This window comes from Osmerus mordax, chromosome 24, assembly GCF_038355195.1.
Source record: "Osmerus mordax isolate fOsmMor3 chromosome 24, fOsmMor3.pri, whole genome shotgun sequence".
Classification (NCBI taxonomy): Eukaryota; Metazoa; Chordata; class Actinopteri; order Osmeriformes; family Osmeridae; genus Osmerus; species Osmerus mordax.
The window spans coordinates 9,632,614-9,658,647 of record NC_090073.1 but is presented as its reverse complement, the minus strand read 5'-3'; the positions used below and the strand labels follow the sequence as shown (position 1 = coordinate 9,658,647).

The window sequence follows — 26,034 nt, the reverse complement described above, 5'->3', positions numbered from 1 at the left end:
TTTGTATTCAGATTTCTGATTTACTCAACCACCTGCCACTGAGGAAGACGCCCCCTAGTGGTCATCTCCCCGTCCGTCTGGTCATCCTGGGAAACGCCTCCAGTGTCCATGGAAACGTACGCAGACAAGCTCTCCTCCCAGACTCCATACAGAGACTCTCTGGTCCTCAGTACAGGAGGCGTCATCACCAGACACAACCCTACAAGACCCCTGCTCCTAACCCAGCTCTCCACACCTCTAACCCCACCCAGGGCTGCACCCCTGCAGCTCAGACCTGCGCGGGAAACGAACCTCCCTGTTCCCTGTCACCAGATGCGTTCTTCTTGCCCTATCTGGCGGCGAGACAGACGGAGCTGTGCTGTGATTCGCTGTCCTCGATCAGGGAGCTGCTCCTGAAGGGGGAGTTGTGTCCTGATGTGGGCGGGGTTTGTGAGAGGAGCGAGCAGAGACGAAGTGAACCATGGAGGCGGGAACCTGTCCGAAAGAGGTGTGGCCAGCCAGGTACATTACATTTAGTCATTTAGCAGACGCTCTTATCCAGAGCGACTTACAGTAAGTACAGGGACATTCCCCCCGAAGCAAGTAGGGTGAAGTGCCTTGCCCAAGGACACAACATAATTTCGCGCGGCCGGAAATCAAACTGGCAACCTTCTGATAACTAGCCCGATTCCCTAACCGCTCAGCCACCTGACCCCCAAGGTAACTTATAGAACTGAAGGAAGTCTGAGCAGGTAACATATGATTAGAACTTTGAACCAACCTTTCCAGAAGTGTATACTTGTCTTGCACTCCAACTTATAGAGGAATCATCACTCATCAGTCACTTTTGTATTGTGTATCTCCCCCCCCTGCCCCCCCCCCCCCCCCACATACTTAACTACAATTACAGTCCATGAATGCTGCATTTAGCTCCCAGAATACAACACTGTCTGATGTGTGTTCATCTTTGTCTCTCTGAGGTCTAGCTGTAGTAAGTGGGCGGTACTTTGAGGACATCAGGGAGCTTCAGTGGATGTTGTATAAGAGGCTTGTGTGGACGCTGCCTACTCTGCGTAGTGGTCAGAGAGACCGAGGTGTCCTGACCAGGAACCTGAGGCACTCTGCTGACACCTCTCTGCTCTGCTGCCCTCCTCTGGTCTGTCGGACTAACATCTACTACTCTGCTTTCTCACCTCCCAGATGAACACTCAGAAACCACACACACACACAGTCAGTACAGTCACCCTGTTGGAGCATTCACAGGTTCAAACTCCACAATCTCCTATTTCACAAACAAATAAACAAACGTCATTAAAAGACGTGACACAGACTAGATAGCGATTTTTTTTTGCGTAGTAGTTTTTTTTTTCAACAGATTGATTTAATAAATGTTGGAATGATGAGAATATCAGCAAAGAGTTCTTGAACCAGTGTAATTTTCTCTGATTTGTCCATGGTTGGTGGTTACATCCTTTCCCAGAGCAGCATGTTGTGTTGGCTCTGATGGTTTCATAGTGTGCTATTGTCCCTCAGTGTCACCCTGCTCTTGGGAGATTAGACCTGGCAAGAAACACACTGTGAGACCTGGAAACTGCACTTAGAGAGAGACTACTCTGTTTTGTCATTGTGACCTCTCTTGTGGGTCCATCATCTATGTTCTTTTCCTCCTGTTTTACCATTTCAGTCGACTTTTTGTGTAATTGACGTATAAGTGAGGAAGCCTCATTTAAAATAAGACTCTTTTTTTTTTACGTGAGTTTAAACTAGAGAACATTTGACGATGTGGAACAAGGTTTGAGTGGTGTTCTATAGACCACTAGAGAGAACTCATTTCTTTAAACTACAATTACATGCATCAGTAAAAGGCTCTGTCAAAGAAAGAGCTTCTCAACACAGATGAGTCCTTCAACTCCTTTTATTCATCCGAGATGTATGAAAATAATCCTAAACTATGCTATTTGATAACGTTGAAAGCCAAATGATTTGCCTCATTGAAGGTTGCCATTCAGAGCTTCACTCTCATCCTTTTGAAGTTGTTGTCTCCTGTCTCTCCATTGCAGCCATATGAAATGTCACTGAGACCCAGATAATTACAGACGATAACAGCTTGATGTTACCAGAACACAAACACTCAGACATGTGCGGGGACACAAACACAGGGACACAATCACATTTTCCCTTCTCGGTTTCTGTCTCCCTCCATATTCACCTCCCACCCTTCTGCCCTCTCCTGAGCCTCATCCCCCTCTCTCTGTCTCTCTCCATCTCTCTCTTCATCTCTTGGTCGTCCTCTCAGAGCAGGGCTGCAACAGTGAACTGTTCGTTTAATACAAATCTAAACGACAACAAACCAAACAAAAGGAGTGAGCAGGGATCTTAGCCGAGCAGAGACCAACCACAGATAGACTGTGTGTTTAGCAGCTACCAGAGGACACAGGACCCACCTGAGGACAGGACCCACCAGAGGAGACGTTTTAACAGGTGACCGCATCCATGTCCTTAAGAGTAACATCACAAAACAAAGTTTTAGTTTTATTATTTTAGTTATGCTGTGGTTTATCTGGTGTCTGTGCTCTGCCCTGTTCGATTGAATGATCTGCATATTTTGTCAAAAGATGAAAAGATCGAAATGATCTTAAAAGTTAATGTTTCCTTAGATCTATAATTGTTTTTAAGTAAGTGAAAGAAGACAGGAATAGACCATAAATATATGGAAGCAATTATTTTGGTCCCTATTAAGACTTGAAGAATTGTATGAAGGAGTCTTGTATGTATGGATATTGTAGATGTTCTGGCTTTTACTTAGGAAATAATGCTGATGGACTGAGACAGAAATCAAATTACCACCACAACCCTAATTCAACCGATACACAGTAACACATGGTGTTTTGTTTACGCTGTTTGAAGCCCAATAGACCAACACAGCTATAGTGCTGAACCATCAACTATGCTAACTAATGTAAAATGACTAAATGTAACTATAAGTGCTGCGTACTGGAAGGAACCTAATTTCTGCACCGATTATTGCAAAGAATCTGCCGGAATGCATTCTAAACATTCCTCAGGCGGAGGTCACAGTGTTGAGATCGTTGGCTAGAATCACATCGCGGCGGAATGACGGAAAATCCCGAATTGTCGACGCCCATTGGAGGGCGCTACTGCGATCTGGGTATGGAGGGGTCACTGTGTAACGAGTCCTCCCCCCTGGAAGACCATGGACCTCCGCTGTTGGTGGACGCCTGGCTGGTGCCCGTCTTCTTTGGGCTGATCATGCTGGTGGGGCTGGTGGGCAACTCACTGGTCATACACGTGATCACAAAGCAACAGCAGATGAAGACGGTCACCAACTTCTACATAGGTACTTCGGATGCGTTACGACATTGTTTGTGCATAAAAACCTTATTTATAATGTGTCCCTGCCCCTACGTGAACACTGGTGTTTTACCTTATAGGTCTACCTCTGCCTGTGAATATGTTAGGCCTACAGATGCTCTCATTTTTGTAGGCTAAATGTTCTGTTTATTGTGAACCCATATTCATGGCGTTAAGAATAAGCAGGTAGGTAGTCTTGATGATCAACTGTGTTTTTTTTTTCTTACAGTAAATCTGGCAACCACAGACATCCTGTTCCTGGTGTGCTGTGTGCCTTTCACAGCCACGCTCTATCCGCTGCCCAGCTGGGTGTTTGGCGAGTTCATGTGCCGATTAGTCAGCTACCTTCAACAAGTGCGAGTCACACACAAACACAACAGAGGACGATTTAGCAACAGGAGGCTGCATCATTCAAGTTACCAACGTCTGTGTTTGTCTTTTCAGGTGACCGCCCAGGCCACCTGTATTACACTGTCAGCCATGAGTGTGGATCGTTGCTATGTAACCGTCTACCCTCTGCAGTCGCTACTACACCGGACACCACGCATGGCCGTGATGGTCTCAGTATCCATCTGGATTGGTATTTTACACACACACACTCACATTACACCCACTTACTGTAAGTCGCTCTGGATAAGAGCGTCTGCTAAATGACTAAATGTACACCCTCCCTCCACACACACACACATACATCCGTAACTGCATGTCATCCTCCCCAGGTTCCCTGGTCCTCTCGGTCCCGGTGCCGCTGTACCAGCGCCTGGAGGCGGGGTTCTGGTTCGGCCCGCAGACCTACTGCAGCGAGGCCTTCCCCTCGCCCCACCTCCAGAAGGCCTTCATCCTCTACAGCTTCCTGGCCGTGTACCTCCTCCCGCTGGTCACCATCAGCGCCTGCTACGCCTTCATGCTCCAGCGCATGGGTCAGCCCAGGGTGCAGCCCATGGATGGGAACTACCAGGTGACTTGATGTCATCTTCGTACATATTGTGGTGGTGTTTTTTTGGTTTAGTTTTGTTCACTGTGCCTGGTGTCTGTGATGTGCTCGTTCCCTGACTCTGGCCACGGAAAGACTGCGCGCTTCTGATCCTTTCATCTTCCGCTGCACTTTCCACATGCACTGATCATACAACCTCTTTGATGGTCTTCCTCTTCTGCCTTCCTCCGCCAGCTGCAGGCCCAGGAGGTGCGCGCGGCCTCGGTGAGGGTGCGTGTGTCTCGGATGGTCATGGTGATGGTGGCTCTGTTCACCGTGTGCTGGGGTCCCATTCAGATCTGCATCCTGCTGCAAGCCTTCAGGCCTCAGCTCCGCAGCTACTCTCTCTACAAGGTCAGTGCCGGGAAAGTCTGCTACAGATCAGATATCTGTTGAGGTTCAGACTGTCACGTTCACCTCCAACCGATTTGCAGGTGAAGATCTGGGCCCACTGCATGTCTTACTCCAACTCCTCCGTCAACCCCGTGGTCTACGCCTTCATGGGAAACAACTTCAGGAAGGCCTTCAAGCAGGCATTCCCCTCCGTGTTCTTGAAGCGAGGCGGAGGGAGGACAAAGGAGCGGGCAGCGGAGACCGAGGGCGGTGGAGAGATGGAAGGGCAGCTGGAGGGGGGTGGAGAGATCCAAAGGCAGCCCCCCACCAGGGACATACAGATGCACTTTCTTTCATCTGGACCCTGAAGGCCAGTGATCTGTTATTGACACAGGGCTACACCTTTGTTATTCATTTATGTTTTTCCCGCTGAGCTCACAAACACACAGACACGTATGATGCCACAACTTCAATCAGAATGGACTGATGTGCACCGAGCTGCTTTTGTACCCGTAAAAATGGCAGATTACTTGGTAGAGACCAAACCAACTGTGCTTATAAATCGATACGTGCCAAATATAGACTCTTGAGGGAACACAAGCACCGGTGTATCTGGGCTCTTCGAGAGTGTCAGGTGATCTGAATATGCCTCACATGACCTCGACAGAACTCCTCCCCTCTGCACAGATTTCCAAATGATCAGGTTGTTGTTGTTTGATCTACTGATTTCACTGGATTAAAGCTGCAGACGATTTTGGTACAAAACTGGGCTATTTGATAGTGAAAGCTTGTGTGTGTTTTTTCCTATTTTCATTCATTAACGTTAGGTTTTGTGTTTCTCCATGTCACCATATGTAAGAATAACCCTTTGCAAAGAGTTGTCGGTAACAAGACTTGGATGAACATGTTCAGCCTCTCAGTTACGCTTTAATTAATAATGTGTGCTCCTGAATTATGCGATTCTGCAAAATCACATGTGGCATGATAGAAAAACCAATCACTGTTCCTCAGAAAACATTATCGACCAATGAGTGATCGAATAGTAACTTAGTCATGTGGATGCAGCCAATGAAATGGCTTGAACGCTCTTCTGAGGTTTTCACCCTAATACACAAGCTTCAACTACAAAAAAGTCTGCGCCACGCGAGTATTGATCGGTGCAAGCAAGAACTAACGTCAAGTCTTACTGTAAGAACAAAAATATTATCTAAACATGGAAAAGAAGCAAATTATCAACTTTGGTCCTGGACCTGCAAAGCTTCCGCAGTCGGTAAGTATGAAAGCATCGATGGTGGGCTGTTTTAAGAGACAGATTAGCTTACACCTCGCTATCCATCGTCTAAATCTTAAAGAAACTTTAAAGGCGCACAGCGTAAACTGATTGAGCCAAGCAAATGGTTTCACTGCTTGGAACAATTTAGCGTGTTGTTTTAGGGAAATTTGTTATGAACTTGACAACAAATATATTTTCATGTTTGTAGCAATCTGCTGCGGGATTTCAGTATCTTAACCTCGCTAAATTGTTGCAAAAAGCAAAACATAAATTTGAAAATCGCAGAATTTGACTTGTGCGGTGTAGATTCCTTGCGTTGCATCCTTTGGTTGCGTCAGCCGAATTCTGGGGGGAAATCCAATGTCGAGAAGATACCGCTAGGGGCAGGCTGGAGTATTTCTTAATTTGTGGTTATCATTAAAGATAATCATCTCTCGGCTGACAAAAGACTATTCATATGCTTACCTGCGCACTAGATAATTTCCCAACACCTAACTTTTGTGATATGTTTCCAGGTGTTGTTACGGGCTCAACAGGAGCTTGTGGACTATAATGAACTTGGGATCAGTGTTCTGGGTGAGCATCATTCGAAAATGTATTATAACTATCAAACTTAACTGATGTAATTCTTGTCTGTGCATAGTAATAAGAATAATACTCAAAACTTTGAGATGTCAAACTACAGTCACATGACTGATGAGTCACTCCAGTCTGTATTATACCTGACAGACCTCTGCTCTTGTATGAACATGCTTATGTGTTATTCTTGTATGAACATGCATGTGTTACTCTTCCTTTTCTAGAAATGAGTCATCGGTCATCAGATTTCAACAAAATTATGACCAAAACTGAAACTCTATTGAGAGACTTACTGTGAGTAGTGGCCTTCTGGTTTGAAAACACAAATAGTCTCTTCTCTCTTTCTCAAATCTTCTTTGAACTTTTAAACAGAGGCTTATTTCTAGAGAAGAATCTGTCGAATTTAGGATTTGCTCTGATTTCAACATTTACATTTATTGATTTCAAACTCACCAGAGACGTTACATTCAGACACTGAAGCAAAATTGAGGTGATTATTTGTTTAGATGTAGGTGTCTTAGATAGTTAGGGATTCATGTTCTATTCCATCCACTTGTTCACAGGAACTGGGCCCTATAATGTGGGACTGCTCATGCATGCGTTATGTTGCGACGCTAGGCAACCGTGTAGCGCTGCTGAATGCACAAACAGCCTGGCGCCCAGCCAGGTTGATCGCTGGGCAGCCCAGTGTGGCGCACACGGCTCGTAGCTCTGAACTGTTTAACTGTCATGATTTATCGTACTTTGCCTCGTTTTCAACAGGTATTTTCAAGTTGCTATATCATTAGTGTCAGAAGTGATGATTGGACAGCCTAGTTGTTCTGTCATTGCATCCACCTCACTGATATAATTTTGTCGTTTTGTATCATCATTGTTTTAATGTCCAAAGTTGTGCTTTGTTTGACTATGTAAATGTATCTTGTATCCAGTTACAACATTTCAAGATTTATTGTTGTTGTCCTTTTTATTACGGGTTTAACTATTTGCACAATCTCTTTTCTATGTAGAAATATTCCCGACAACTACAAGGTGATGTTTCTTCAAGGGGGCGGGTCTGGCCAGTTTAGTGGTGTTCCGCTCAACCTGATTGGTCTGAAGGAGGACAGGTGTGCTGACTACATTGTGACGGGCACCTGGTCTTCCAGAGCTGCCAAGGAGGCTGAGAAGTATGGGAAAGTGAACGTGATTCACCCCAAACTGGACAGCTACACTAGTAAGTGTGTGTGTGTGAAGTACGAGAATGTGAACTTGATCCACCTAGCAGCTATACTTGCGTAACCAGTAATAGTAATTGTTGCGGTTGATAAGGGTTGGGTTGGTTTTTAGACATTCCACTTGTGGTCAGTTTCACACGATCATCATCTGAAGATCTCAACGTCCGTTCCAGCCTCAAAATAAACTGGCAAATTAATACAAAGTTCATAATCTAAAACCGTTCTGGAGTGAACACAAGATGGGCCTGTTTCCTGGCCCGCTGTGAACACAATGACCTTGTGCTAATGAACAAATCTCAGGACTGGCATGCTGACTATGTTCTCACATGGTTGAGCAAAGTTGTTGTCAGGCTGGCTGAATTGGTTGGCCTCAGCCAGCTTTGAAATGAAGTATAAAGTGCTTTTGAGGAAGGAATGTTTGTGTGTGTTAAATAACGGGGTAACAATTTTTGAAACACAAATATACAATTATAGCTTCGAGCCTTGTCTTGGATTTGGAGGCAAAAAGTTACCTTGTGTCCTTTGGCAAGGCACTTCACCCTACTTGCCTCGGGGGGAATGTCCCTGTATTTACTGTAAGTCGCTCTGGATAAGAGCGTCTGCTAAATGACTAAATGTAAATGCACTTCACCCTACTTGCCTCGGGGGGAATGTCCCTGTACTTCCTGTAAGTCGCTCTGGATAAGAGCGTCTGCTAAATGACAAAATGTGTTTCCAGAGATCCCAGACCCGAGCAGCTGGACTCTGAACCCGTCGGCCTCGTATGTGTACTACTGCTGCAACGAGACGGTGCACGGTGTGGAGTACAACTTCCTCCCGGACGCCCACGGCGCCGTGCTGGTCAGCGACATGTCCTCCAACTTCCTGTCCCGTCCCGTCGACGTGTCCAAGGTCGGTCTCGCCAGCGGCTTGCGCGGCGGCGCTTTTACCTTCCGTCTTCTGATGTTTAAACAAGTTGTTTTGTGTGTGTGTTTCCCGGCAGTACGGGCTGATCTACGCAGGAGCCCAGAAGAATGTAGGGTGTGCCGGGGTTACCGTGGTGATCGTGCGAGAGGACCTGTTGGGCCACGCCCTAAACGAGTGTCCCATCATCCTGGACTACAAGGTGCAGGCTGGAAACAACTCTCTCTACAACACCCCCCCCTGCTTCAGGTACCAACCCCTCACCCTGTGTACACCCCCCCCCCCCCCCCCCCCCCCCAAAAAAAGAAAGATTTTCCTCTAGATATTATTGCATACAATATTAATTTGTGTGTATTCTGCCTGTCTGTCTCTCTTCCTGTCTGTCTCCCTGTCTCTGTTCCTGTCTGCCTGTCTGTCCTCCAGTATCTACATCATGAGTCTGGTTCTGGAGTGGATCAAGAACAACGGGGGCACGGCTGCCATGGAAACGCTGAACAAGCAGAAGTCCTCCCTGATCTACGACATCATCAACTCCTCTGCAGGCTTCTACTCGTGAGTGTCCTTCTCCCTGCGGCCGTCCGCGAAGCTCCCCACGACACACCTCTGTTTGCTTTGCTGCTGTCCCGGCGTCGGTCGGTCTGCTGTTCCCATGGTAACCCGTTCTCCCCCCTCCCGTCCAGGTGTCCTGTCGACGACGCCTGCAGGAGCCGTATGAACGTGCCGTTCCGCGTGGGCGGCCCGGACGGAGATGAAACACTGGAGGCCCAGTTTTTGGACGGCGCGTCTAAACGAGGGATGATCTCACTGAAAGGACACAGGTACGAGGGGTCACACGAGACAGTTTAAAGAAGAACCCTGTTGTCTGCTAGTTTGAATCATAACCTTGGTGTTGTGTCTGTTGTGGTCCAGTCAGAGAAACTTGACTTCACCTCGAAAGGAGGGGGCTGTTCCGTGAAGCCAGTTTCCCAGACATAAGCCCGGCTTATTCAGTAAATTCGCTGTATGGAACGGATCTCTCTGTTGGCTGAAACAGGGTTATTTACAGAAGGTGTCTGTCTCCCTCTACAGGTCAGTTGGGGGGATGCGTGCGTCTCTCTACAACGCCGTAACTGTGGAGGACACACAAGCTCTGGCGAATTACATGAAGGAATTCCTCAAGGAGCATCAATAAAACAAGAATGTAGAGAAACCACTTAAGCATTATATGTCAGTAGTTTAAGATCCATGATATGGATCTAAAGGCTGCAAAGCGCACATTTTAGTAGGTTCTAGACAATTATAGTCTTGACTGTAATGCCTTAACTACTTTTATATTTTGTTATTGTTAACTCCAGGTTTAAACAAGCAGGCAGTAAAATTCAGTGCTGTGATATTTGTTGAGGATAAATATTTGTTTTAAGTTTAATACACTACATTAAACCCACTCGACTGCTCTGTATCAAGAGTTGTTTTTGTGGCCACCAAGACCTGTAAGAAGGGGAAAAAAAACTGCTATGGCAAAAACATTTAATTGGTTGTCTACTTGAATGCATCTTTTCTGTACTGTGCTTGACTGACAATTATGAAAACTACTTAGCAAATCCCTAAAGTAGCAAAAACAAATAACACTAATAGCTCTTCCGGTATCAGTCAGGACCATGAAACTGTCCTCAGTAAGATTTCCGTTTTTCCAAATTCGAGTTCGGAATAAGAGCATGGACCAAGATGTCCCACAAAGTGTGATTCTATTGACTTGTACTGTCATTACTTTAGTAAAACGCCTCCCATACTTAAAACGACTATAACATTTTTTATTCACTTTTTCTTTTCTATGAATTTACAAATAATGGAAAAATACTTTGTGTGTCGTACCTTTTATTTTGAAATGTTTGAATACATCAACCGGAAATGAGCTTGTCCGTTGAGGCTGACTTCACCCCGCTCTTCCAGTCAGCTGTCATCCTTGTTTGCAAACAAAGCTACTGTGCCCGCATGTTTTCACTGTCGTTTGGGTTGTCTGTTGCATGACTCGTTTGTCGCTATGGGGGAAAACGTCGACAATGAGATAATCGAACATCACGTTGATGAAGAGATGGAGAAGAGAAGAACAAACAGTCATGCCTCTTCGTTTATCGGGAGTCTTACTCCTTTTGAACGGGAGGGACACTCGAGCACGCAGTCTTCGCACCGACTACTTGCTTATAGCGACGCGCTTATTTCGATCATAGCCACTGTAATGGTAAATAATACACGCTTATTTGACATTATTTCACATAACCACAGCTAGAAAGGCACCCTTAAAATGAATGGATGATACAAGGTATAGATGATGGATGAAAGGTACCGATGCTACAGCAGTTTTTCTGTGCACTAACAGTATGTTTTCATAGGTGAGCCCCATGCAGATATAGAGCTACTAGTAGCCCTCTACAACAAATCGGATTAACGTCAACCAAAATGTCACACACAAATGTATCTAATCTGAAAATCAATGTATTTTCAGATATTACCTGTTGCTCATACAAAAGTGGAAGATACTGAGGTAACGGTTGTAGAACTGAATAAATCACATTGCATTAAAAAAAAATACATATGTATATATACTGTATTACTGAGTTCGTGTTCCTTTATTCTCTGTTAGGAACTAAAGGAGAGTTTACAAGCCCTACTCTCAACCAAAATCGCTGTCTATTTGATGACGTTCTTGATAGTCAGTGTGGCGTGGGCCGCCCATATCAGGTGAGAACCATTCAGACAAGCTCTCCTGGGTCACAATCTGATTGGCTCATTTTTAATTGATCAGTTGTGTCTTTACTGTTGTCACAGGTTGTTTCAAGTGATCGAGCGTATTGATGACTGCCTTGCACTTCTCAATCTGGTAAAAATCGAAACAATGGCGTTTTATTAAGATATACAAATACATTCAGATTTGATTGGTTTGTGGTTTATGTTTGTATTTTGCTTATTTCAGGCCTGCATGATGTTGATAACATTTCTTCCATACACAGTAAGTCAAACTACCTATAGTAGAAAAATTGTAATGTATACTTCCAACCATAAGAAAAATATAACCTATTCATTAATTAAAGTTTTGATGTATATACCACAATACACATGCCAAACATTCTCTCTGTGTCTCCAGGTCGACTCATTTTGTATTGTATTATTTTAGTTTCAAAAGTGAATTCATGTAAAATACAACGAAATTAGATGCACAGTTGAGCATCAAGAGGTTAATGATTTTGATATTAAATATAGGCTACTTTTGTCACCACAGTTTTCTCTCATGGCAACCTTTCCTGAGCATATCCTAGGAATCCTCCTGTTCTGTGCGTGTGTCATGGTGATTGGACTGATTCAGGTGAGAGTCTTTCTAACAAGTGAGGCTGAACTATCATATAATACAGTACTGTATGTGTACTGTTGTTACGACACAAAAATACATTTTCATGTCAGTACTTTCACTGATTAACTGATGATTAGACAAAAATCCTAGATAAAAACAAAACAAAAAAACAAATGCTTTTGTTTAGTTTTAGACTACTAGTTTATTTCCTCTACCCATTGATGCACGACTCCATCCCTCCTTTATCTCTCCTCCACCCATTCTCCAACTCTCCTCCATCCCTTTTCCACCTGTCCTCCATCCCTTTTCCACCTCTCCTCCATCCCTTTTCCACCTCTCCTCCATACCTTCTCCACCTCTCCTCCATATCTTTATCCACCTCCTCCATACCTTCTCCACCTCTCCTGCATCCCTTTATCCACCCCTCCTCCACCTGTCCACCTGTCCTCCACCTCTCCTCCACCTCTCCTCCACCTCCTCCACCTCTCCTCCATACCTCCATCCCTCCTCCACCTCTCCATCCCTCCTCCACCTCTCCTCTATCCCTCCTCCATCCCTCCACCTCTCCTCCATCCCTCCTCCACCTCTCCTCCATCCCTCCACCTCTCCTCCACCTCTCCTCCATCCCTCCTCCACCTCTCCTCCATCCCTCCACCTCTCCTCCACCTCTCCTCCCAGTCAGTTATAGTGTTGTACGGCTTCAGCCGTCCGTTCCTCCTGAACGACCAGATCCAGATCTCGGAAAACCAGGTGTTCTACAAGCACCACATCCTCAAAGTCATCATGAGGGTTCCCATCATGTGCTTCTTCGCCAGCATCTTCTCTTTCATCTTCTTCCAGCTGGTAGGTAGAAGTTATCGCTAGTTCTCCATGCAGGGTTTACAAAGCTCTCTCTGAAACAATGATGGACTACAGTTTGAAACGGCTGCGTTGAGATCGGTAGTTATCTACATGTATACCCACGTGTGTGGTAAATGATGTACCGTAAAACGTGTTTATGTGTTTCACACACACTTTTCACTGTGTGTGTGAAAAAATATTTTGGAAAAAAGTACAAAAATGAACCCAGAATTTTTGTTGTGTCTGAAAACAAGTTTTGAAAGGTTTACTAAATATTTTGGATTAAAAAAAGTCACAGGGAGTTCAGTACCATAATCTCAAAGAATTCCACCAGATCATGGTGGAAGACTTCATGTAACGGTAAATGTTTTTCTTTGTTTTCCAGTCCTACGTGATACTAGCTGTAGTCATCTTCCTGCCCTACATCACAGAGTCTTTGAAATGGTGTCGTAGCAAGGCTATAGGTACGTGTCTCCATACAGCTGAATGAAAGTGAATAGAACATTTGAGGCATAGGTATAGCTCAGTGGTACAGCATCTGACTGCAGATCAAGAGATGGTATCCCTAAAAAATCAATTAAAAAACAAACCCGTACACTGTTTTGGAAGCATCCGCTAAATGAACACATTCCATTTGTTCGGCTGATTCTTTTTTGTTTTACATTTTAGTCATTTAGCAGACGCTCTTAATCCAGAGCGATTTACAGTAAATACAGGGACATTTCCCCCGAGGCAAGTAGGGTGAAGTGCCTTGCCCAAGAACAAAACGTCATTTTGCACAGCCAGGAATCAAACCGGCAACCTTCTGATTAATAGCCCGATTCCTTAACCGCTCAGCCATCTGACCCCCCTTTTATAAAGTGGATTTTGTTTTTTGTTGTTTACCTCAGGCCAAGTGGAAGAGACTCCAGACTCGGTGTTGTTCTACAGCTACCGCCCCAACGAACCGCTGACCAAGGAGCGCGTGGAGGCCTTCAGCGACGGAGTCTACGCCATCGTCGCCACACTCCTCATTTTGGATATATGGTGCGTGACCTGGTAGTATGTGTGCGGCTGGATGTGTTGAGGGGTGGGATGGGGTGGATGAATTCATGTTCGGTCCAGTCAGGAGACTCGGGTAGTAATTAGCATGGTTTTATCGTGTGCACGAGAAACTTTTCATATAATGTGACTTTGTTCGTTTTTCTCAATGTTGGTATGTAATATACAGTATAATCTATGCAAACTGAACAGCAATGACGCTCTTTCTTGTTTTTTTATGATTATCCCTTGTGTGTTTTCCCTAGCGAGGACAACGTCCCCACCCCCAGTGTGGTACAGAAGAAGTATGGAGGCAGCCTGATAGCTGCCCTGCAGGACTACGGCCCAGAATACCTGGCCTACTTCGGTTCCTTCGCCACTGTGGGCCTCCTGTGGTTTGTCCACCACTCTCTCTTTCTCCATGTCACCAAGACCACGCGCTTCATGGGCTTGCTAAACACCTTATCACTGGCCTTCGTCGGAGGCCTTCCGCTAGCGTACACCCTAACCCACGAGTTCCCCTGCAACTCCCGCAACGAATTGGAAGCTATCCAGATTAGCTGCGTTATCATTTTCTTCGCGGGCGTGTTCCAGCTGGCGATTTGGGTCGCGGCTCTGTTTAACGAGCGCGAGACACTGCACCCATATGTCAGGTACGGAGGTCGAGATCACGCGTTTATGTTCGCCAAGCTGGCGCTGTATCCGTGCGTCGCGCTCGGAACATTTTTCGTGACGTGCGTTTTGAGTCGGTTCAGCGCTTCAATATTTCACTTGATGCAAGTCACGGTGCCTTTTGCTTTCCTGTTGTTGAGGTTGTTGGTGCGCGGTGGGCTTGCGCTGCTGCGCCTGGTCTTCTGTCCGGACAGGTCGGACCAGAGGAGCACCCTGGAGGACGAAGAGGACGAGGCCAGGATGCCGTTTAACGCTCTCGTAACTTAGCCTTCGATGCACCGATAGCAAAGCCGTAAATGGGCCTGACGCAACTTTGGTGTCAATCAAGTAGCGTTTCTTAAAAACGTAACGAAACACGCCAGTTTCAGCCTCGTTCCGCCCCTTTCAAAAGATGCTTTCTGGTGAAAAGTTGCAAGCGGGGGATTTTTTTCAATCATTCATATTCGTTTACGGGGTAGATTACATGCTCTAAATCACACTTTGACACATCCAATAATGTTAATAATGCTTGCTAGCTGGTTAAAAGATAGAAACGAAGATGATGGGGAGGATTTTTCCCCCCCTAACACCCCTTCCACTGACTGCCATGGGAAAGGGGTGGGAGGTGGGGAGATGCTGGCGATGTGTCTGATTGGCTGGTAGGTGGCATTTAACTCTGTATAACTCGAGACAGCTATCAGCTCGGCGAAAAACTCACGGCGAATGCGTGAGACTTAAGAGCCTGCTGAGGTTTTATTTCCTGATTGCATTGGAATTCATTTCAGGCCAGGTTCCACTTTCGGTTTTCAATTTCAAGCATTGATGTGAAGAATGTGACATGAAACCTATGCTATTCTCATCAAGTGGTCATAGTGTCATCAACTGAAATTAAATTGGTCTTGAATGTTGAATTTCAAAAGGTAGCAATGATACAAAACACAACCAAAGGCTCTGCTATTTATTATTTAAAATGTCTTGCATTTAAAGAATTGACAATGCCTGGTTTATTGTTCAGTAGCGAACAGTCAGTTTAAAATATTCCTTTTTAACACAGTGCTGAGTGAAAAATATTCAGTCACTCAAATGAAAGCCATTCTGTACTGTAGCCTATACAGTACAGCTAGGAAAAGGTGTAGGATACTGAACGTCATGTTGAAATTTAAATCTGTTAGAGATGTACACACTCCACCAGATAATTTAATTGCACATATCCTCGTTTATTGTACCCGTACTGTATATTATGTTTTTGTTCAAGATATTGTTTTGAAGTTTAAGGAAAATAATCTGTTGTGAAAGTGTATACTGTAGCAGCTATCAGGACCTGAATGTACAGGTGCATGGGCATTCTAACAACAGTGACATCTATGTAGTGAGCCTACCTTACCCTATCTACTTCTGGGAAATCCCAAGAAACGCCCTGTGATATACAGTAGGTGTGGCATAGATATATATATATATAAACACTGAGGTGTGGTACAACAGAAAATTCTCCTTCCTGTTTTGGTAGAAGGTGTGTGTAATAGAGTCGAAGAAACTGCCTGTCGCAACAGTTTCTGAGTCAATATTTTCCACAAATTAGGGCATTACATATCAATGAGGCCATTGTGATTTAAATGTTAAAGGACATACATTTTAGTAACGACTCTAAATGCAATGTTGTAGACCCTATTGGATGTCATGTAAAATATTTAATGATTTTTTTTTGCCAGGTGTTTTCCACAAGAGGCCACTGTTTAATTCATTTTGCCATGAAACTGAGGGGTAATGTCTTGCTGCTTTTGTGCTTGATGTGCGTGTTTTATTAAGATGACATGGATAATCAAATCCACAAAGCACTTTAACCTGAATGCGTAGGCCTACTTGTTTGCCTGCGATAGCCTACTTTAATGTCTAAATATCCTGTAACAAATTAAACGTGAAAATATTTGTAACATTGTGAATATAATATACTGTTACGTATTTCATGAACTTCTGGATTGTGTTTTGTTTATGCGTGTTGACACAAATTGCATCCAACAGTGTCAGCTGTCATTAGCCTAGTCACGAAAAATCTTCCACAAAATAGGATTTTCCCCCCTTACCCCCCACGCACACAGATCAAAATATTATATTAATGTATTAATTGAGCTACTGCGATTCAATCAGAATCCGATCTTGTGAAGTGAAACTTAGTCAGTCATGTCATCCAGAGAAATAGTTTTCTCTTGAGATCAGGCATGGTCATTCCCCTCCCTGGGATGCTTTCCATTTCATGAGTCTTTCTAGAATTTCTATAAGATTGTCACGTTATCTCCAATTAAATGTAATGAGGCATTGTAAATTATAACAAAATATTGCCTTGTGTGATAGGCTAATTATACAGGTAACATTGTAAACAAGCCCTGTTACTCGGCCTATGAATTCCGGAAATCCCCTCACACGGGACAAAACAGCTTTTGAGAAAGAAAAACGAAACTTGGAAAGCGATTGAACTCAGGGAAAACGAATCTTATATTGATGGGCGTGACGCAGTCTCATTTGGTTTATATGCCGCTCCTGTCAGCTGTGGACTGGCAGAGACCTCAGTCAACGGTGTCATCAGCTGTTCAGCATAACAATCCTCAGAACTCGTCAAAACAACTAAGGTAAAAAAAAAGGATCCCTTTTCATGTCTTGTACATTTATAGGCTAAACTAGTTATTTGTATACGACTATTCACAAGTAAGGTGTTAAGTAGCCTAACATCATCCTAACATGTATTTTAATTAAATCTGGTTTATAATCTTTTTTTTTCAGATTTCAAGTTCTCACTATGGATCTCGTAGTCACATTGATGAGTGGAGAAGCGCGTCCCTTGAGCGTGGAGCAGAACGCAACCGTTAAGGATCTTAAGAAACGCATCTCCGAAGTCTTTAACCTGTCAGTGGCCAGGATAAAACTGACCTGCGAAAACGGGCAAAAGATCCAGCTCAGCGACGACTCCAAAGTTTTGAGCTTTTACGGCTTGCATTCTGGATCTAAAGTGTGGCTGCTGGTGACTCCCGAACCCGCGTCATTCCAGGTGTTCCTGAAGAATGAAAAAGGTCAGACAAGCGTCTACGATGTCTCGCCTGGGGAGACCGTTACCAAGTTCAAAGCCAGGGTCTACAACAAGGAGGGGGTTCCCGTCGATCAACAGAGGCTGATCCACGAAGGCAAGCAATTCGATGACGGAAGGACTCTGGCAGACTATAACGTTGCAGTTAACAGTACAATTTACCTGACGCTCCGTTTAAGGGGAGGCTGAGTATTTGGGGAATATATTTCCCAATCTTTTACGTGACATTTTAAATTATATTACCTTTTACTCTGGAAATAATTAGTCAAAGTGATGTTTGAAAATCTATATTTAGCTCCTTGTAACAGGCAGGAAATCCTTAACGTTATTCATGTCAAATGTTTATCCACATTAACCAATCATTGTAATACGTTAGTAAGAAATGTAACAATTAAAAATGGATAACGATCAGCATGTGTACTCTTCATGGTCAGCCATAACAAAATGGCGACATGGTCTTGACATACTTCTTGAGATGGCATCACAAGGTAACGTGATGGAAGTCTGGGTTAGAAACTGTTCAGTAGTAGTTCAGTGTAACTTTGACCTGAAACAGACTCGCATTAAGGCAGCCTGTAAGTAAACAAAACACAACACTGCCACAGCACCACTGAGACTTCAGACAGGATGTAATAAAAACATGCATCGTATTCTGCAGAAAATACTTGCCTCCTGAGCTGAAATTTGCACAGAGTTTGTTCTCGGTGACTCATTACATTTTCTTTACAAAAGTACTCGACCAAAAATGTGTCAGAGACCTATCTAATACCACATTAACAAACAATGGTTCAGATGGTATGTAGATTAAGATGAGTTAAAGTCATTGCATGTTTTATAGTTGTGTTGCGTTGTGTGAAACCAGGCCCTCTCCAGCCAGCATAGATCAGCCCTGGACGACTTTACTTTCTCACAGACGCAAGGTAAGCGTACCAAAACAGGGCCACCATGTTGGCAAACAGCACTCGAAACTGGGAAAACAAAAGTGAACCACGAAAACAACATGTCAGACCAATCCAAAACCACATCACAACGAGTGCCAGTAAAGGCCACTTATGTAAAAAGCTCACCTGAACAGGTATGTAGTTGATGTTGATAAACTGGAAGGGTGTCCACACTTTCCAGTTCATTTTCAAGGCAGTCCAATAACTAGTTCTCACTTTGCCCTCAAAGTCTGATAAACTCTTTCCCTGAGAAACATTAAAAAGTCAAACAACATTCTTCATAGCAACCATTTTCAATAGATCTGATGACGTTGTGAAAACAGACACTAAAGGAAGGAGATCGATGGGGAGGGAGAAGTAGGTGATGATGAATGACCAGAGAAAAAGGAGATGGGGAGAGAGAGTTGAGGGAGTGAGGAGAGAGAGTTGAGGGAGTGAGGAGAGAGAGTTGAGGGAGTGAGGAGAGAGAGTTGAGGGAGTGAGGAGAGAGAGTTGAGGGAGTGAGGAGAGAGTAGGGCGGGAGAGAGTGGGAGATGGGTTGAGTGTAAAGCCGACCTCCAGGATGTTCATGACAAAGTAGAACAGCATCAGGAAGGCAGGGGCGAAGACGAGCCGATCCAGCAACAGGCGCTTGACCACACAGTAAGGCTCAGACGCAGGCATCAGGACCTCCATGAGCTGGTAGAAGACATGGCTCACTGGCCCTGTGACAAAAAGCCTAAAGCCACACAGGATCCAATAAACTGACCATTGACACCAAATCATCTGACCACATATCAGTTGCTCCTCATGGCAATGCAGAAATATAGAAATTAGTAATTTATGTTAAGATTTAGGCTATATAGGAACATCCTGTCAGTGGGACCTCTGGAAATGTCTTTTTTTTTGTTGCTTACCCATAAATGGCATATCGAGTAGGTCCAGTAATGTCAATCTTTTTCAAATCCTTCGTCTTTTTTCTTGCCTCTAACGTTTGTGACAGGATGTTTCCCAACGCTGAGAGTATGCCACTGCAGAGGCAAAATCAATATTTATGTTAAAGCAGAAGTAAGATATGGACAATAAAAGTATTGAAATCGTCATTATGCTTCCGGAGGCTGTGCTGTCAAGCCAAGGGGAGGTTCTCACTGCCGAGGGTGATTGGCTAAATCAACCAGAGAAAGGTTAAAAGGTCCATGTTGAAAGAGACTACGCGTGTTTACTTTTAGGGTACAATCAAGTCAGTAGCTTTAATGGTAGACATAAATAAATTCGTTAACAGTTTTACCATACAATTAGCCAATTAATGAACAACATTGGGTGAGAAACCCGTAAAAAATAATGAAGCAAACCTGTTTGACTACAAACAGCAGCAAAGTTGCAGCTAAATGTCACTTTTCACAGATGTGGCTGGCTAACTAGTTAGCTCATACAATGCATTCTAGCCACCTGGCCAACTACTTTAACCTACTAACCTCGTTACGGATTTGGTGAGGATGGGGTAATTTTTCAGCAAACCCAGATACTGTTGCAGCAACCGAACATGGAAGGACGACTGTCGAATTGGCAAACTTTCAACAGGCATTGTTTATGTCGGCTATAAAACAATAACAATATATAGATGTACAATTTGACTAGCTAGCTTGATAATTACAAGTTATTGACTAAGTAGCAGGTCTAATGCCTCGCAGCTGATCTGTATCTTTACTTGAAACTCATTGAACCTGCCTGCTACCAACATGGCTAGCCAGCCCAGCGTCGCACACTTACGCCAACACAGCACGCCTTCTTTTGTGTCTGATTTGACAGCCGTTGAGGACCGAACGCCAATTAGAAACGATACGGAAGTACGTTAGATATTTATTTGGAAGTACAAAACCATAAACCAATGTAAGAGTATATAAAAATGAGTCTACTTATTTCCCGTCTGCAGCGGTGGGTTCACCTAACCACTTTAGCACTTCCAACCAGCTGTATTACCATGAGCCTTAAAATAAAATGTAAACAGATGTCCATGTAGTTCCAGTTTGCACATTAACACCCACCCCAACTAACTCTCCATAGTGTGGCGGAAAACTCCGCAAAAATGCAAAGACACAAGAAGGAAAACGTAAGCTTATACGGTTTGGTCAGTAGCTAGCAGACAAGTTGCTAGTATTCGCATTTCAAATCCAAATCTCAAAGTGCGGTCCAGTCTATCGGTTGCTTCCCAGATTTCTTCAGCAGCTCGTTGGTCTTGGAGAAGTGCTTGCAACCGAGGAATCCTCGGTGTGCCGACAGCGGAGAGGGATGCACGGAGTGGAGGACGTGGTGACGCTTCTACCGAACATAAGAGTACCGTTGCTAGAGGTTAGAAGACTTAACGTTTACATGTATTCATTCACTACACGCTTTGATGCAAAGCGACATGCAAATAGTGCTGTCATGCAAACCATTACAGATACTGTGTTTGATCATCGCTACACATCACAGCAGATGTGTATGAGATACTGTATAAACAAACTAACTATCAGAACAGATATGTAATTAGATGAATTCACTATATCTAATTGTATTTATATAATCTAACCCTATCGATAGCTGCTCCTTTCTTCTGTGCGTAGGACCCCCACAGCATGAAGACGAGCCCCTGCAGGTTGTCATTGAGCCAGCGGATCACTGCATCAGTCAGCACCTCCCAGCCCTGGTCCTTGTGGGAGTTAGCCTGGTGAGCCCGCACGGTGAGCACAGCGTTTAGCAGCAGCACTCCTGGGGTGAGGACGGGAGAGGGGGGAGAGATGAGAGGGGGGGAGAGAGAGGGGGGAGGGGAGAGAGAGAGGGGGATGAGGGGGAGAGAGAGGCGGGGGGGCGATGAGGAGGTGAGAGGGGGGGGGGTGAGGGGAAGGTAGGGGAGGAGGTGAGAGGGGGGGGTGAGGGGAAGGTAGGGGAGGGTTAGGGGAGAAAGAAAGGGGGGGAGGGGAGAAAGAAAGGGGAGGAGGGGAGAAAGAGAGGGGGGAGGGGAGAAAGAGAGGGGGAGGGGAGAGAGCGACAAACTTACAGCACAGACAATGAGGTGATTCAGCTATATAATGTGATCATACTGTTCATGGTATGGAGAGGTGACTTGTATTGATGTGTCTATGTCCAAGAGTTATTTACATTTAGTCATTTAGCAGACGCTCTTATATCCAGAGCGACTTACAGTAAGTACAGGGACATTCCCCCGAGGCAAGTAGGGTGTAGTGCCTTGCCCAAGGACACAACGTCATTTGGCACGGCCGGGAATCAAACTGGCATTCTGATTAATAGCCCGATTCCCTAACCGCTCAGCCATCTGACCCCCACTAGTTATCAGCACATTCACATGTTCAGCAGTACCTTGTTGCGCCCATCCTGTCAGCTCTCCATGCCCAGGGTGATGGAAGCCCTCTATGTCGGAGGACAATTCTTTGTACATGTTCAACAAGCTGAAAAATCAAATCAAATGTATGAGTATAGCCCTTTTTTACAAGCAATGTCACAGAGGGCTTCACATACGCCCCATAGAACTGCACTTCAACCAATCTAAACCCTCAAAAGGTAGACAAGGGAAAACTCCCAGGAAAACTCTGAGGGAAAAAATGGGCAATGGGGGATTGCATAACATTTAGTAATTTAGCAGACGCTCTTATCCAGAGCGACTTACAGTAAGTACAGGGACATTCCCCCGAGGCAAGTAGGGTGAAGTGCCTTGCCCAAGGACACAACGTCATTTTGCAATGCCCTGGAATCGAACCGGCAACCTTCAGATTACTAGCCCGATTCCCTAACCGCTCAGCCACCTGACTCCTCACATAAAGGGATAGTTTGCGGATGTGTTGCGACAGCTGTTGGCTGCTAGCGTCAAGTGACGGTTCCTCTGTGTAACTCAAGGGTTCCTCAGTGGAACGTGTGTGTACCTCGGTGGAGGATTGACAGGTGTCTGCACACTGAAGCACAGCCCATGGGCTTGATTGGGACCGTGGTACGGATCCTGGCCAAGAATCACCACCTTGACCTGCGGTGGAGAAGACAAACAGGTCGAGATTGAGTCAAAAACTACACTCCTCATCGACGCTGAAAGATAAATCTAATGAGCTCCACCCATCTGGTCACCGTTTCCAAGAAAAACTAGTCTTGAGAATCTCTCATTCTCTAGGTTACAGGCAGTCTGAATACAGCAAGTGTATTTTTTTTTTTTGTATACACTTTGTGTCTATACAAAAAGTTTGTTATTGAATTGTATTATTGAACCTTCTCTTGACTTTTTTGACTGGTGTAGAAGGGTGTTGGCATGCTCAGCTGTGTCATGTGACACAGCTCAGCTGTGTCATGTGACACACTATGCAGGCATAACGTGGTCAGGTCAGTTAGGTGTGTCAGTCAGACATACCTGACAGAATCACATACTTACATCTTGAATGCTGCACACCTGTGTCCAGGTGAACACCTGGTCGGGGGGCGGGTAGACGGTGTGTTTTCTCCTCTCCTCTGCAACGAAGGACATCAACTACGGGAATGTTGAAACGGGGAAGATTAGCCAATACTGCCCCGTAACGTGTCTTTGCATTTATCAGCAGAAACACCGTGAAATGACAAGTCTGCGTTAGTTCATAATCTTACTTTGTTGAAATAGGGCTTTGAAAACTCTGCTCCTAACGCCTTTTGCCAGCTCTCCCCAAATCCTTCCGGTGTTTGGCTGCCGAGCTCGCGCTTCGCCAGAGCCGCTTTCTTGTTTTGAGCGATTCGCTCGAGCTGTTCTGGGCTCAGACGATAAGATGACGAAGAAGCCGCCTTATCGTCAGATGTCTTCAGCTTCTTATTCTGGCCAACCTTTGTAGTTGGGGAAAGGCAAGACTTTTGTGAAACTGGACATGTCACATTTAACAATTTCCTCGGTGAGCGTCTCACAGACGATGCAAACATAGTTAGGGACTTTCTAACCGCTGCAGCTCTTGAACATTACCAACTTCCTGTCGGGTTAGTAAAAAAATTTTGGTTACGGCGGGGACCATAAGAACAGTGATTTGGTCAGTCTCTTGCTAATCGAACCAAAATATAGACTGCTTTCTGGCAAGACAGAAACTTCAACATTGTTTGTTTTATTCCATGTAAAGATTATAATCATAACCAGGTAAATACTGCAAAGAACCACGCCCCCAAATAGTATTTGCTAGAAAGAGCCAGCGACCGCGAGACATTCCTAACTTACATGCTCATCCTTGGTGTCTCCATTTAGCTTGTCTGTATTTCTCTTTTTCGAAACAGGCGTGAAAAACGAATTGATAGTTTTCTGACCTATCATTCTCATTAGCCCTTTTCTGCTTTCGCCTTCTCTTTCAGTTGCCGGGTAATAATTTGACTCCGAAACAGCAGAAACCAAGACGTGTCCAGCTAGCTGCAGGCGTCCACGTTCATCAAACCCTTTTGAAGAATTTACGCAGAGGATTATTTTCGCGCGCTATGACGTCGCAGGGATACGTTTATGAATGGTAAGTAAGACTTTATTTATATAGCACTTTTCATACAAGAATTGCAGCTCAAAGTGCTTTACAAAAGAGTGAAAGGTTTTGGGTAAACATTGGATTTTGACTGCAGCAACTAAGTCAAAGTTCCTAATATAAAACGTGCGTAGAAACATACGTTTGCGTGCATATAATCATAAAGTAATTTTTTAGTTAACTTCAGATTAGTTTGGATCTGAATTGATGCAGTTTTAAGATCTTGAATTTTCTTGTCCTAAATTCTGAATGCATTTAAATTTATTGTACGGCTTAACCCATTGTCAAGGTGCAGTCTTATGGCGCTAAAATGTTCTAAGTTAACTACCATTGCAATGACAGGTCCTTTTGATGTGCACGTCACTAATGGATACATTCATGACGAGGAAGCGTTCTCACGCACAGCGGACCGCAGCTGTACAGCGGACGGAAGCGGTGAGGTCGCCGTTAAAGCTGGAGAGCGACAAAAGCGAGTGCATATCGGAGGACGTGAAACATGCAGGGGAGGAAGACCTCGCGGAGTTTTCTCAACCGGTTCCCTGGCGGAAGATTGAAGCGGAGGGACTAGACTGCGACTACGCTTTACTCTTTACCAAAGAAGAAGCTGATCGCCTGTTCAAAAAACTGGAAGAAGAGGTGGTATATCTCACAGGTATGCACGGGCCTAATACACAGTCCAGGGGCGTTTCCAGAATGTAATTTTTGGGGGGCTCCCATCCCATCTCATTTTTTTGTTTCGCTACTGAGTCAGTCCACCATGATTCACTGTTTCTTGGTTTATTCAACTTTAAAAAAAAACACATCAGGTGATGAAGCCACGGTTCAGGTGTTCGGCAAGGTCTACAGTGTTCCCAGGATGCAGGCGACATACGGGGATCCAGGACTGACCTACACCTACTCTGGAGTGAGACACACGGCCAAACCCTGGACTCCAACCCTGGAGGACATCCAAGATGCTGTAACCAAGGCTACGGGACAAACCTTCAACTTTGTCCTGATTAACAGGTGAGTGTTGAAGTAGAATAGGTCTTAAAAGACAGATTGTTAGTTTCAAATGGGTTGTTATCAAGGTCTGTGGAAGCAGAGACACATCTAGAACATACAGGACAGTTGACCACCATGAAAAAAAAACAAAAAAACATTTATATTAGTTATTCTATTTTTGGGGGCCCCTGTCAATCAGGGGCCCTTGGAATTGTCCTAACTTTTCCCCCCTATACGGCGCCCCTGACCCCAAGAATCAGGGTTGAACACCCCTGTCCTATGCCGTTCCCTCTCTATCGTCTCCGACAGGTATAAAGATGGACGCGACCACATGGGCGAGCACAGAGACGACGAGAGGGAACTGGACCCTCTCTCCCCCATCGCATCGGTGTCTCTGGGAGCGGCGCGGGACTTCATATTCCGCCACAGGGACGCACGGGGGAAACGTTGCCGGCGCAGGCTCGACCCGGTGAAGCTGCAGCTCTCTCATGGCAGCCTGCTCCTGATGAACCCGCCCACCAACACACTCTGGTACCACAGCCTGCCCGCTCGCAGGAGCATCCTCGCTCCCCGCATCAACCTCACCTTCAGACGCATCCTACTGGACCGCAAGGGAGGCTCCGCCCCTGGGAGAGCTCTCGCTACGGTGGCTGACAGGAGACACTCTTCAGCTTATCAGTCCTAGCACGTTTCCCTCCTGCTTATTTACCTTCTCGTTAGTCTGGATTGGCAGGGTGCGTGCGTGCCGAATATGTGCAATACATACATGCAGTCAAGGAATTGTTTAGTTCATTTATTTATATTTAAATCTATGAAAACAAGTCACATTCTGAATATCTCACGCGCAAACACACACATCTTAAATATACATTAGTGCAAGTTCACCGACAAATATTTAGAGGGCATGGGTATGCAGTCTAGTCTCATACAATTATTGGACAATGTCAAAAAATGTCATTCTTTTGTTGTGTACAGTACGCCAAGAACAGCTGTATACAGTTTAGATAACATCAAACCCTTTGGCAGTGGTCAGGTTAGTTCAATGCCCTTCAATCAGTTCAAAACCATCATTCTGTTACATGAACAAGACTAAT

General features: G+C 44.8%; 7 protein-coding genes across 9 annotated transcripts; 5 read left to right on the top strand and 2 right to left on the bottom strand.

Annotated features, from left to right (window-relative positions):
• The first annotated feature begins 3,093 nt into the window (after nt 1-3,093).
• On the top strand, nt 3,094-5,353 carry kiss1rb (KISS1 receptor b). Its single transcript, XM_067227817.1, has 6 exons — nt 3,094-3,337; nt 3,581-3,705; nt 3,796-3,931; nt 4,071-4,309; nt 4,520-4,678; nt 4,759-5,353. The coding sequence occupies exons 1-6, from the start codon at nt 3,094-3,096 to the stop codon at nt 5,023-5,025; spliced, it is 1,170 nt and encodes a 389-aa protein (XP_067083918.1). The 3' UTR covers nt 5,026-5,353.
• Nucleotides 5,354-5,793: 440 nt separating this feature from the next.
• Nucleotides 5,794-10,404, top strand: psat1 (phosphoserine aminotransferase 1). The gene is made up of 9 exons (XM_067227818.1): nt 5,794-5,927; nt 6,446-6,506; nt 6,734-6,803; nt 7,517-7,722; nt 8,442-8,614; nt 8,706-8,875; nt 9,050-9,178; nt 9,307-9,444; nt 9,695-10,404. Exons 1-9 carry the CDS (start codon nt 5,871-5,873, stop codon nt 9,795-9,797), a joined length of 1,107 nt encoding a protein of 368 aa, XP_067083919.1. The 5' UTR covers nt 5,794-5,870; the 3' UTR covers nt 9,798-10,404.
• Nucleotides 10,405-10,586: 182 nt separating this feature from the next.
• tmem175 (transmembrane protein 175) lies at nt 10,587-16,430 on the top strand. The gene is made up of 10 exons (XM_067227937.1): nt 10,587-10,844; nt 11,109-11,147; nt 11,247-11,344; nt 11,432-11,483; nt 11,577-11,612; nt 11,883-11,966; nt 12,630-12,794; nt 13,177-13,255; nt 13,682-13,817; nt 14,078-16,430. The coding sequence occupies exons 1-10, from the start codon at nt 10,647-10,649 to the stop codon at nt 14,748-14,750; spliced, it is 1,560 nt and encodes a 519-aa protein (XP_067084038.1). The 5' UTR covers nt 10,587-10,646; the 3' UTR covers nt 14,751-16,430.
• A 537-nt stretch (nt 16,431-16,967) lies between these two features.
• Nucleotides 16,968-17,949, top strand: isg15 (ISG15 ubiquitin like modifier). The gene is made up of 2 exons (XM_067227628.1): nt 16,968-17,086; nt 17,238-17,949. The coding sequence occupies exons 1-2, from the start codon at nt 16,989-16,991 to the stop codon at nt 17,725-17,727; spliced, it is 588 nt and encodes a 195-aa protein (XP_067083729.1). The 5' UTR covers nt 16,968-16,988; the 3' UTR covers nt 17,728-17,949.
• On the bottom strand, nt 17,810-20,593 carry pxmp2 (peroxisomal membrane protein 2). The gene is made up of 6 exons (XM_067227629.1): nt 20,229-20,593; nt 19,934-20,055; nt 19,376-19,489; nt 19,035-19,197; nt 18,606-18,725; nt 17,810-18,506 (listed from the first exon to the last, which is right to left on the bottom strand). The coding sequence occupies exons 2-6, from the start codon at nt 20,041-20,043 to the stop codon at nt 18,438-18,440; spliced, it is 576 nt and encodes a 191-aa protein (XP_067083730.1). The 5' UTR covers nt 20,044-20,055; nt 20,229-20,593; the 3' UTR covers nt 17,810-18,437.
• A 34-nt stretch (nt 20,594-20,627) lies between these two features.
• On the bottom strand, nt 20,628-23,881 carry unga (uracil DNA glycosylase a). The gene is made up of 7 exons (XM_067227623.1): nt 23,668-23,881; nt 23,079-23,288; nt 22,870-22,965; nt 22,376-22,473; nt 21,816-21,904; nt 21,028-21,206; nt 20,628-20,777 (listed from the first exon to the last, which is right to left on the bottom strand). The coding sequence occupies exons 1-7, from the start codon at nt 23,764-23,766 to the stop codon at nt 20,637-20,639; spliced, it is 912 nt and encodes a 303-aa protein (XP_067083724.1). The 5' UTR covers nt 23,767-23,881; the 3' UTR covers nt 20,628-20,636.
• On the top strand, nt 21,115-25,725 carry alkbh2 (alkB homolog 2, alpha-ketoglutarate dependent dioxygenase). Of its 3 annotated transcripts, none has more exons than XM_067227624.1 (5): nt 21,115-21,178; nt 23,799-23,947; nt 24,299-24,608; nt 24,763-24,961; nt 25,250-25,725. In XM_067227624.1, the coding sequence occupies exons 2-5, from the start codon at nt 23,945-23,947 to the stop codon at nt 25,623-25,625; spliced, it is 888 nt and encodes a 295-aa protein (XP_067083725.1). In that variant the 5' UTR covers nt 21,115-21,178; nt 23,799-23,944; the 3' UTR covers nt 25,626-25,725. The 3 variants fall into 3 exon arrangements, with proteins under 3 accessions (XP_067083725.1, XP_067083726.1, XP_067083727.1); XM_067227625.1 differs by lacking the exon at nt 21,115-21,178 and adding an exon at nt 23,560-23,589; XM_067227626.1 differs by lacking the exons at nt 21,115-21,178; nt 23,799-23,947 and adding an exon at nt 24,016-24,082.
• The last annotated feature ends 309 nt before the right edge of the window (nt 25,726-26,034 follow it).

Coding starts and splice junctions, on each gene's coding strand:
- kiss1rb (XM_067227817.1), top strand. CDS start 3,094: ATGACGGAAAATCCCGAATTGTCGACGCCCATTGGAGGGCGCTACTGC. Junction 3,706..3,795: donor TAGTCAGCTACCTTCAACAA/GTGCGAGTCACA, acceptor TTGTCTTTTCAG/GTGACCGCCCAGGCCACCTG. Junction 4,679..4,758: donor GCAGCTACTCTCTCTACAAG/GTCAGTGCCGGG, acceptor ACCGATTTGCAG/GTGAAGATCTGGGCCCACTG.
- psat1 (XM_067227818.1), top strand. CDS start 5,871: ATGGAAAAGAAGCAAATTATCAACTTTGGTCCTGGACCTGCAAAGCTT. Junction 8,876..9,049: donor AACACCCCCCCCTGCTTCAG/GTACCAACCCCT, acceptor TCTGTCCTCCAG/TATCTACATCATGAGTCTGG. Junction 9,179..9,306: donor TCCTCTGCAGGCTTCTACTC/GTGAGTGTCCTT, acceptor CCTCCCGTCCAG/GTGTCCTGTCGACGACGCCT.
- tmem175 (XM_067227937.1), top strand. CDS start 10,647: ATGGGGGAAAACGTCGACAATGAGATAATCGAACATCACGTTGATGAA. Junction 11,345..11,431: donor GCGTGGGCCGCCCATATCAG/GTGAGAACCATT, acceptor CTGTTGTCACAG/GTTGTTTCAAGTGATCGAGC. Junction 11,484..11,576: donor GCCTTGCACTTCTCAATCTG/GTAAAAATCGAA, acceptor TGCTTATTTCAG/GCCTGCATGATGTTGATAAC.
- isg15 (XM_067227628.1), top strand. CDS start 16,989: ATGCCGCTCCTGTCAGCTGTGGACTGGCAGAGACCTCAGTCAACGGTG. Junction 17,087..17,237: donor AACTCGTCAAAACAACTAAG/GTAAAAAAAAAG, acceptor TTTTTTTTTCAG/ATTTCAAGTTCTCACTATGG.
- pxmp2 (XM_067227629.1), bottom strand. CDS start 20,043: ATGCCTGTTGAAAGTTTGCCAATTCGACAGTCGTCCTTCCATGTTCGG. Junction 18,726..19,034: donor TTGTCATGAACATCCTGGAG/GTCGGCTTTACA, acceptor AATGTTTCTCAG/GGAAAGAGTTTATCAGACTT. Junction 18,507..18,605: donor TCAACTACATACCTGTTCAG/GTGAGCTTTTTA, acceptor TTGTTTTCCCAG/TTTCGAGTGCTGTTTGCCAA.
- unga (XM_067227623.1), bottom strand. CDS start 23,766: ATGAGAATGATAGGTCAGAAAACTATCAATTCGTTTTTCACGCCTGTT. Junction 21,905..22,375: donor CCTGTCAATCCTCCACCGAG/GTACACACACGT, acceptor TTGATTTTTCAG/CTTGTTGAACATGTACAAAG. Junction 20,778..21,027: donor AAGGAGCAGCTATCGATAGG/GTTAGATTATAT, acceptor TATGTTCGGTAG/AAGCGTCACCACGTCCTCCA.
- alkbh2 (XM_067227624.1), top strand. Junction 24,609..24,762: donor AGAGGTGGTATATCTCACAG/GTATGCACGGGC, acceptor AAAACACATCAG/GTGATGAAGCCACGGTTCAG. Junction 24,962..25,249: donor AACTTTGTCCTGATTAACAG/GTGAGTGTTGAA, acceptor CGTCTCCGACAG/GTATAAAGATGGACGCGACC.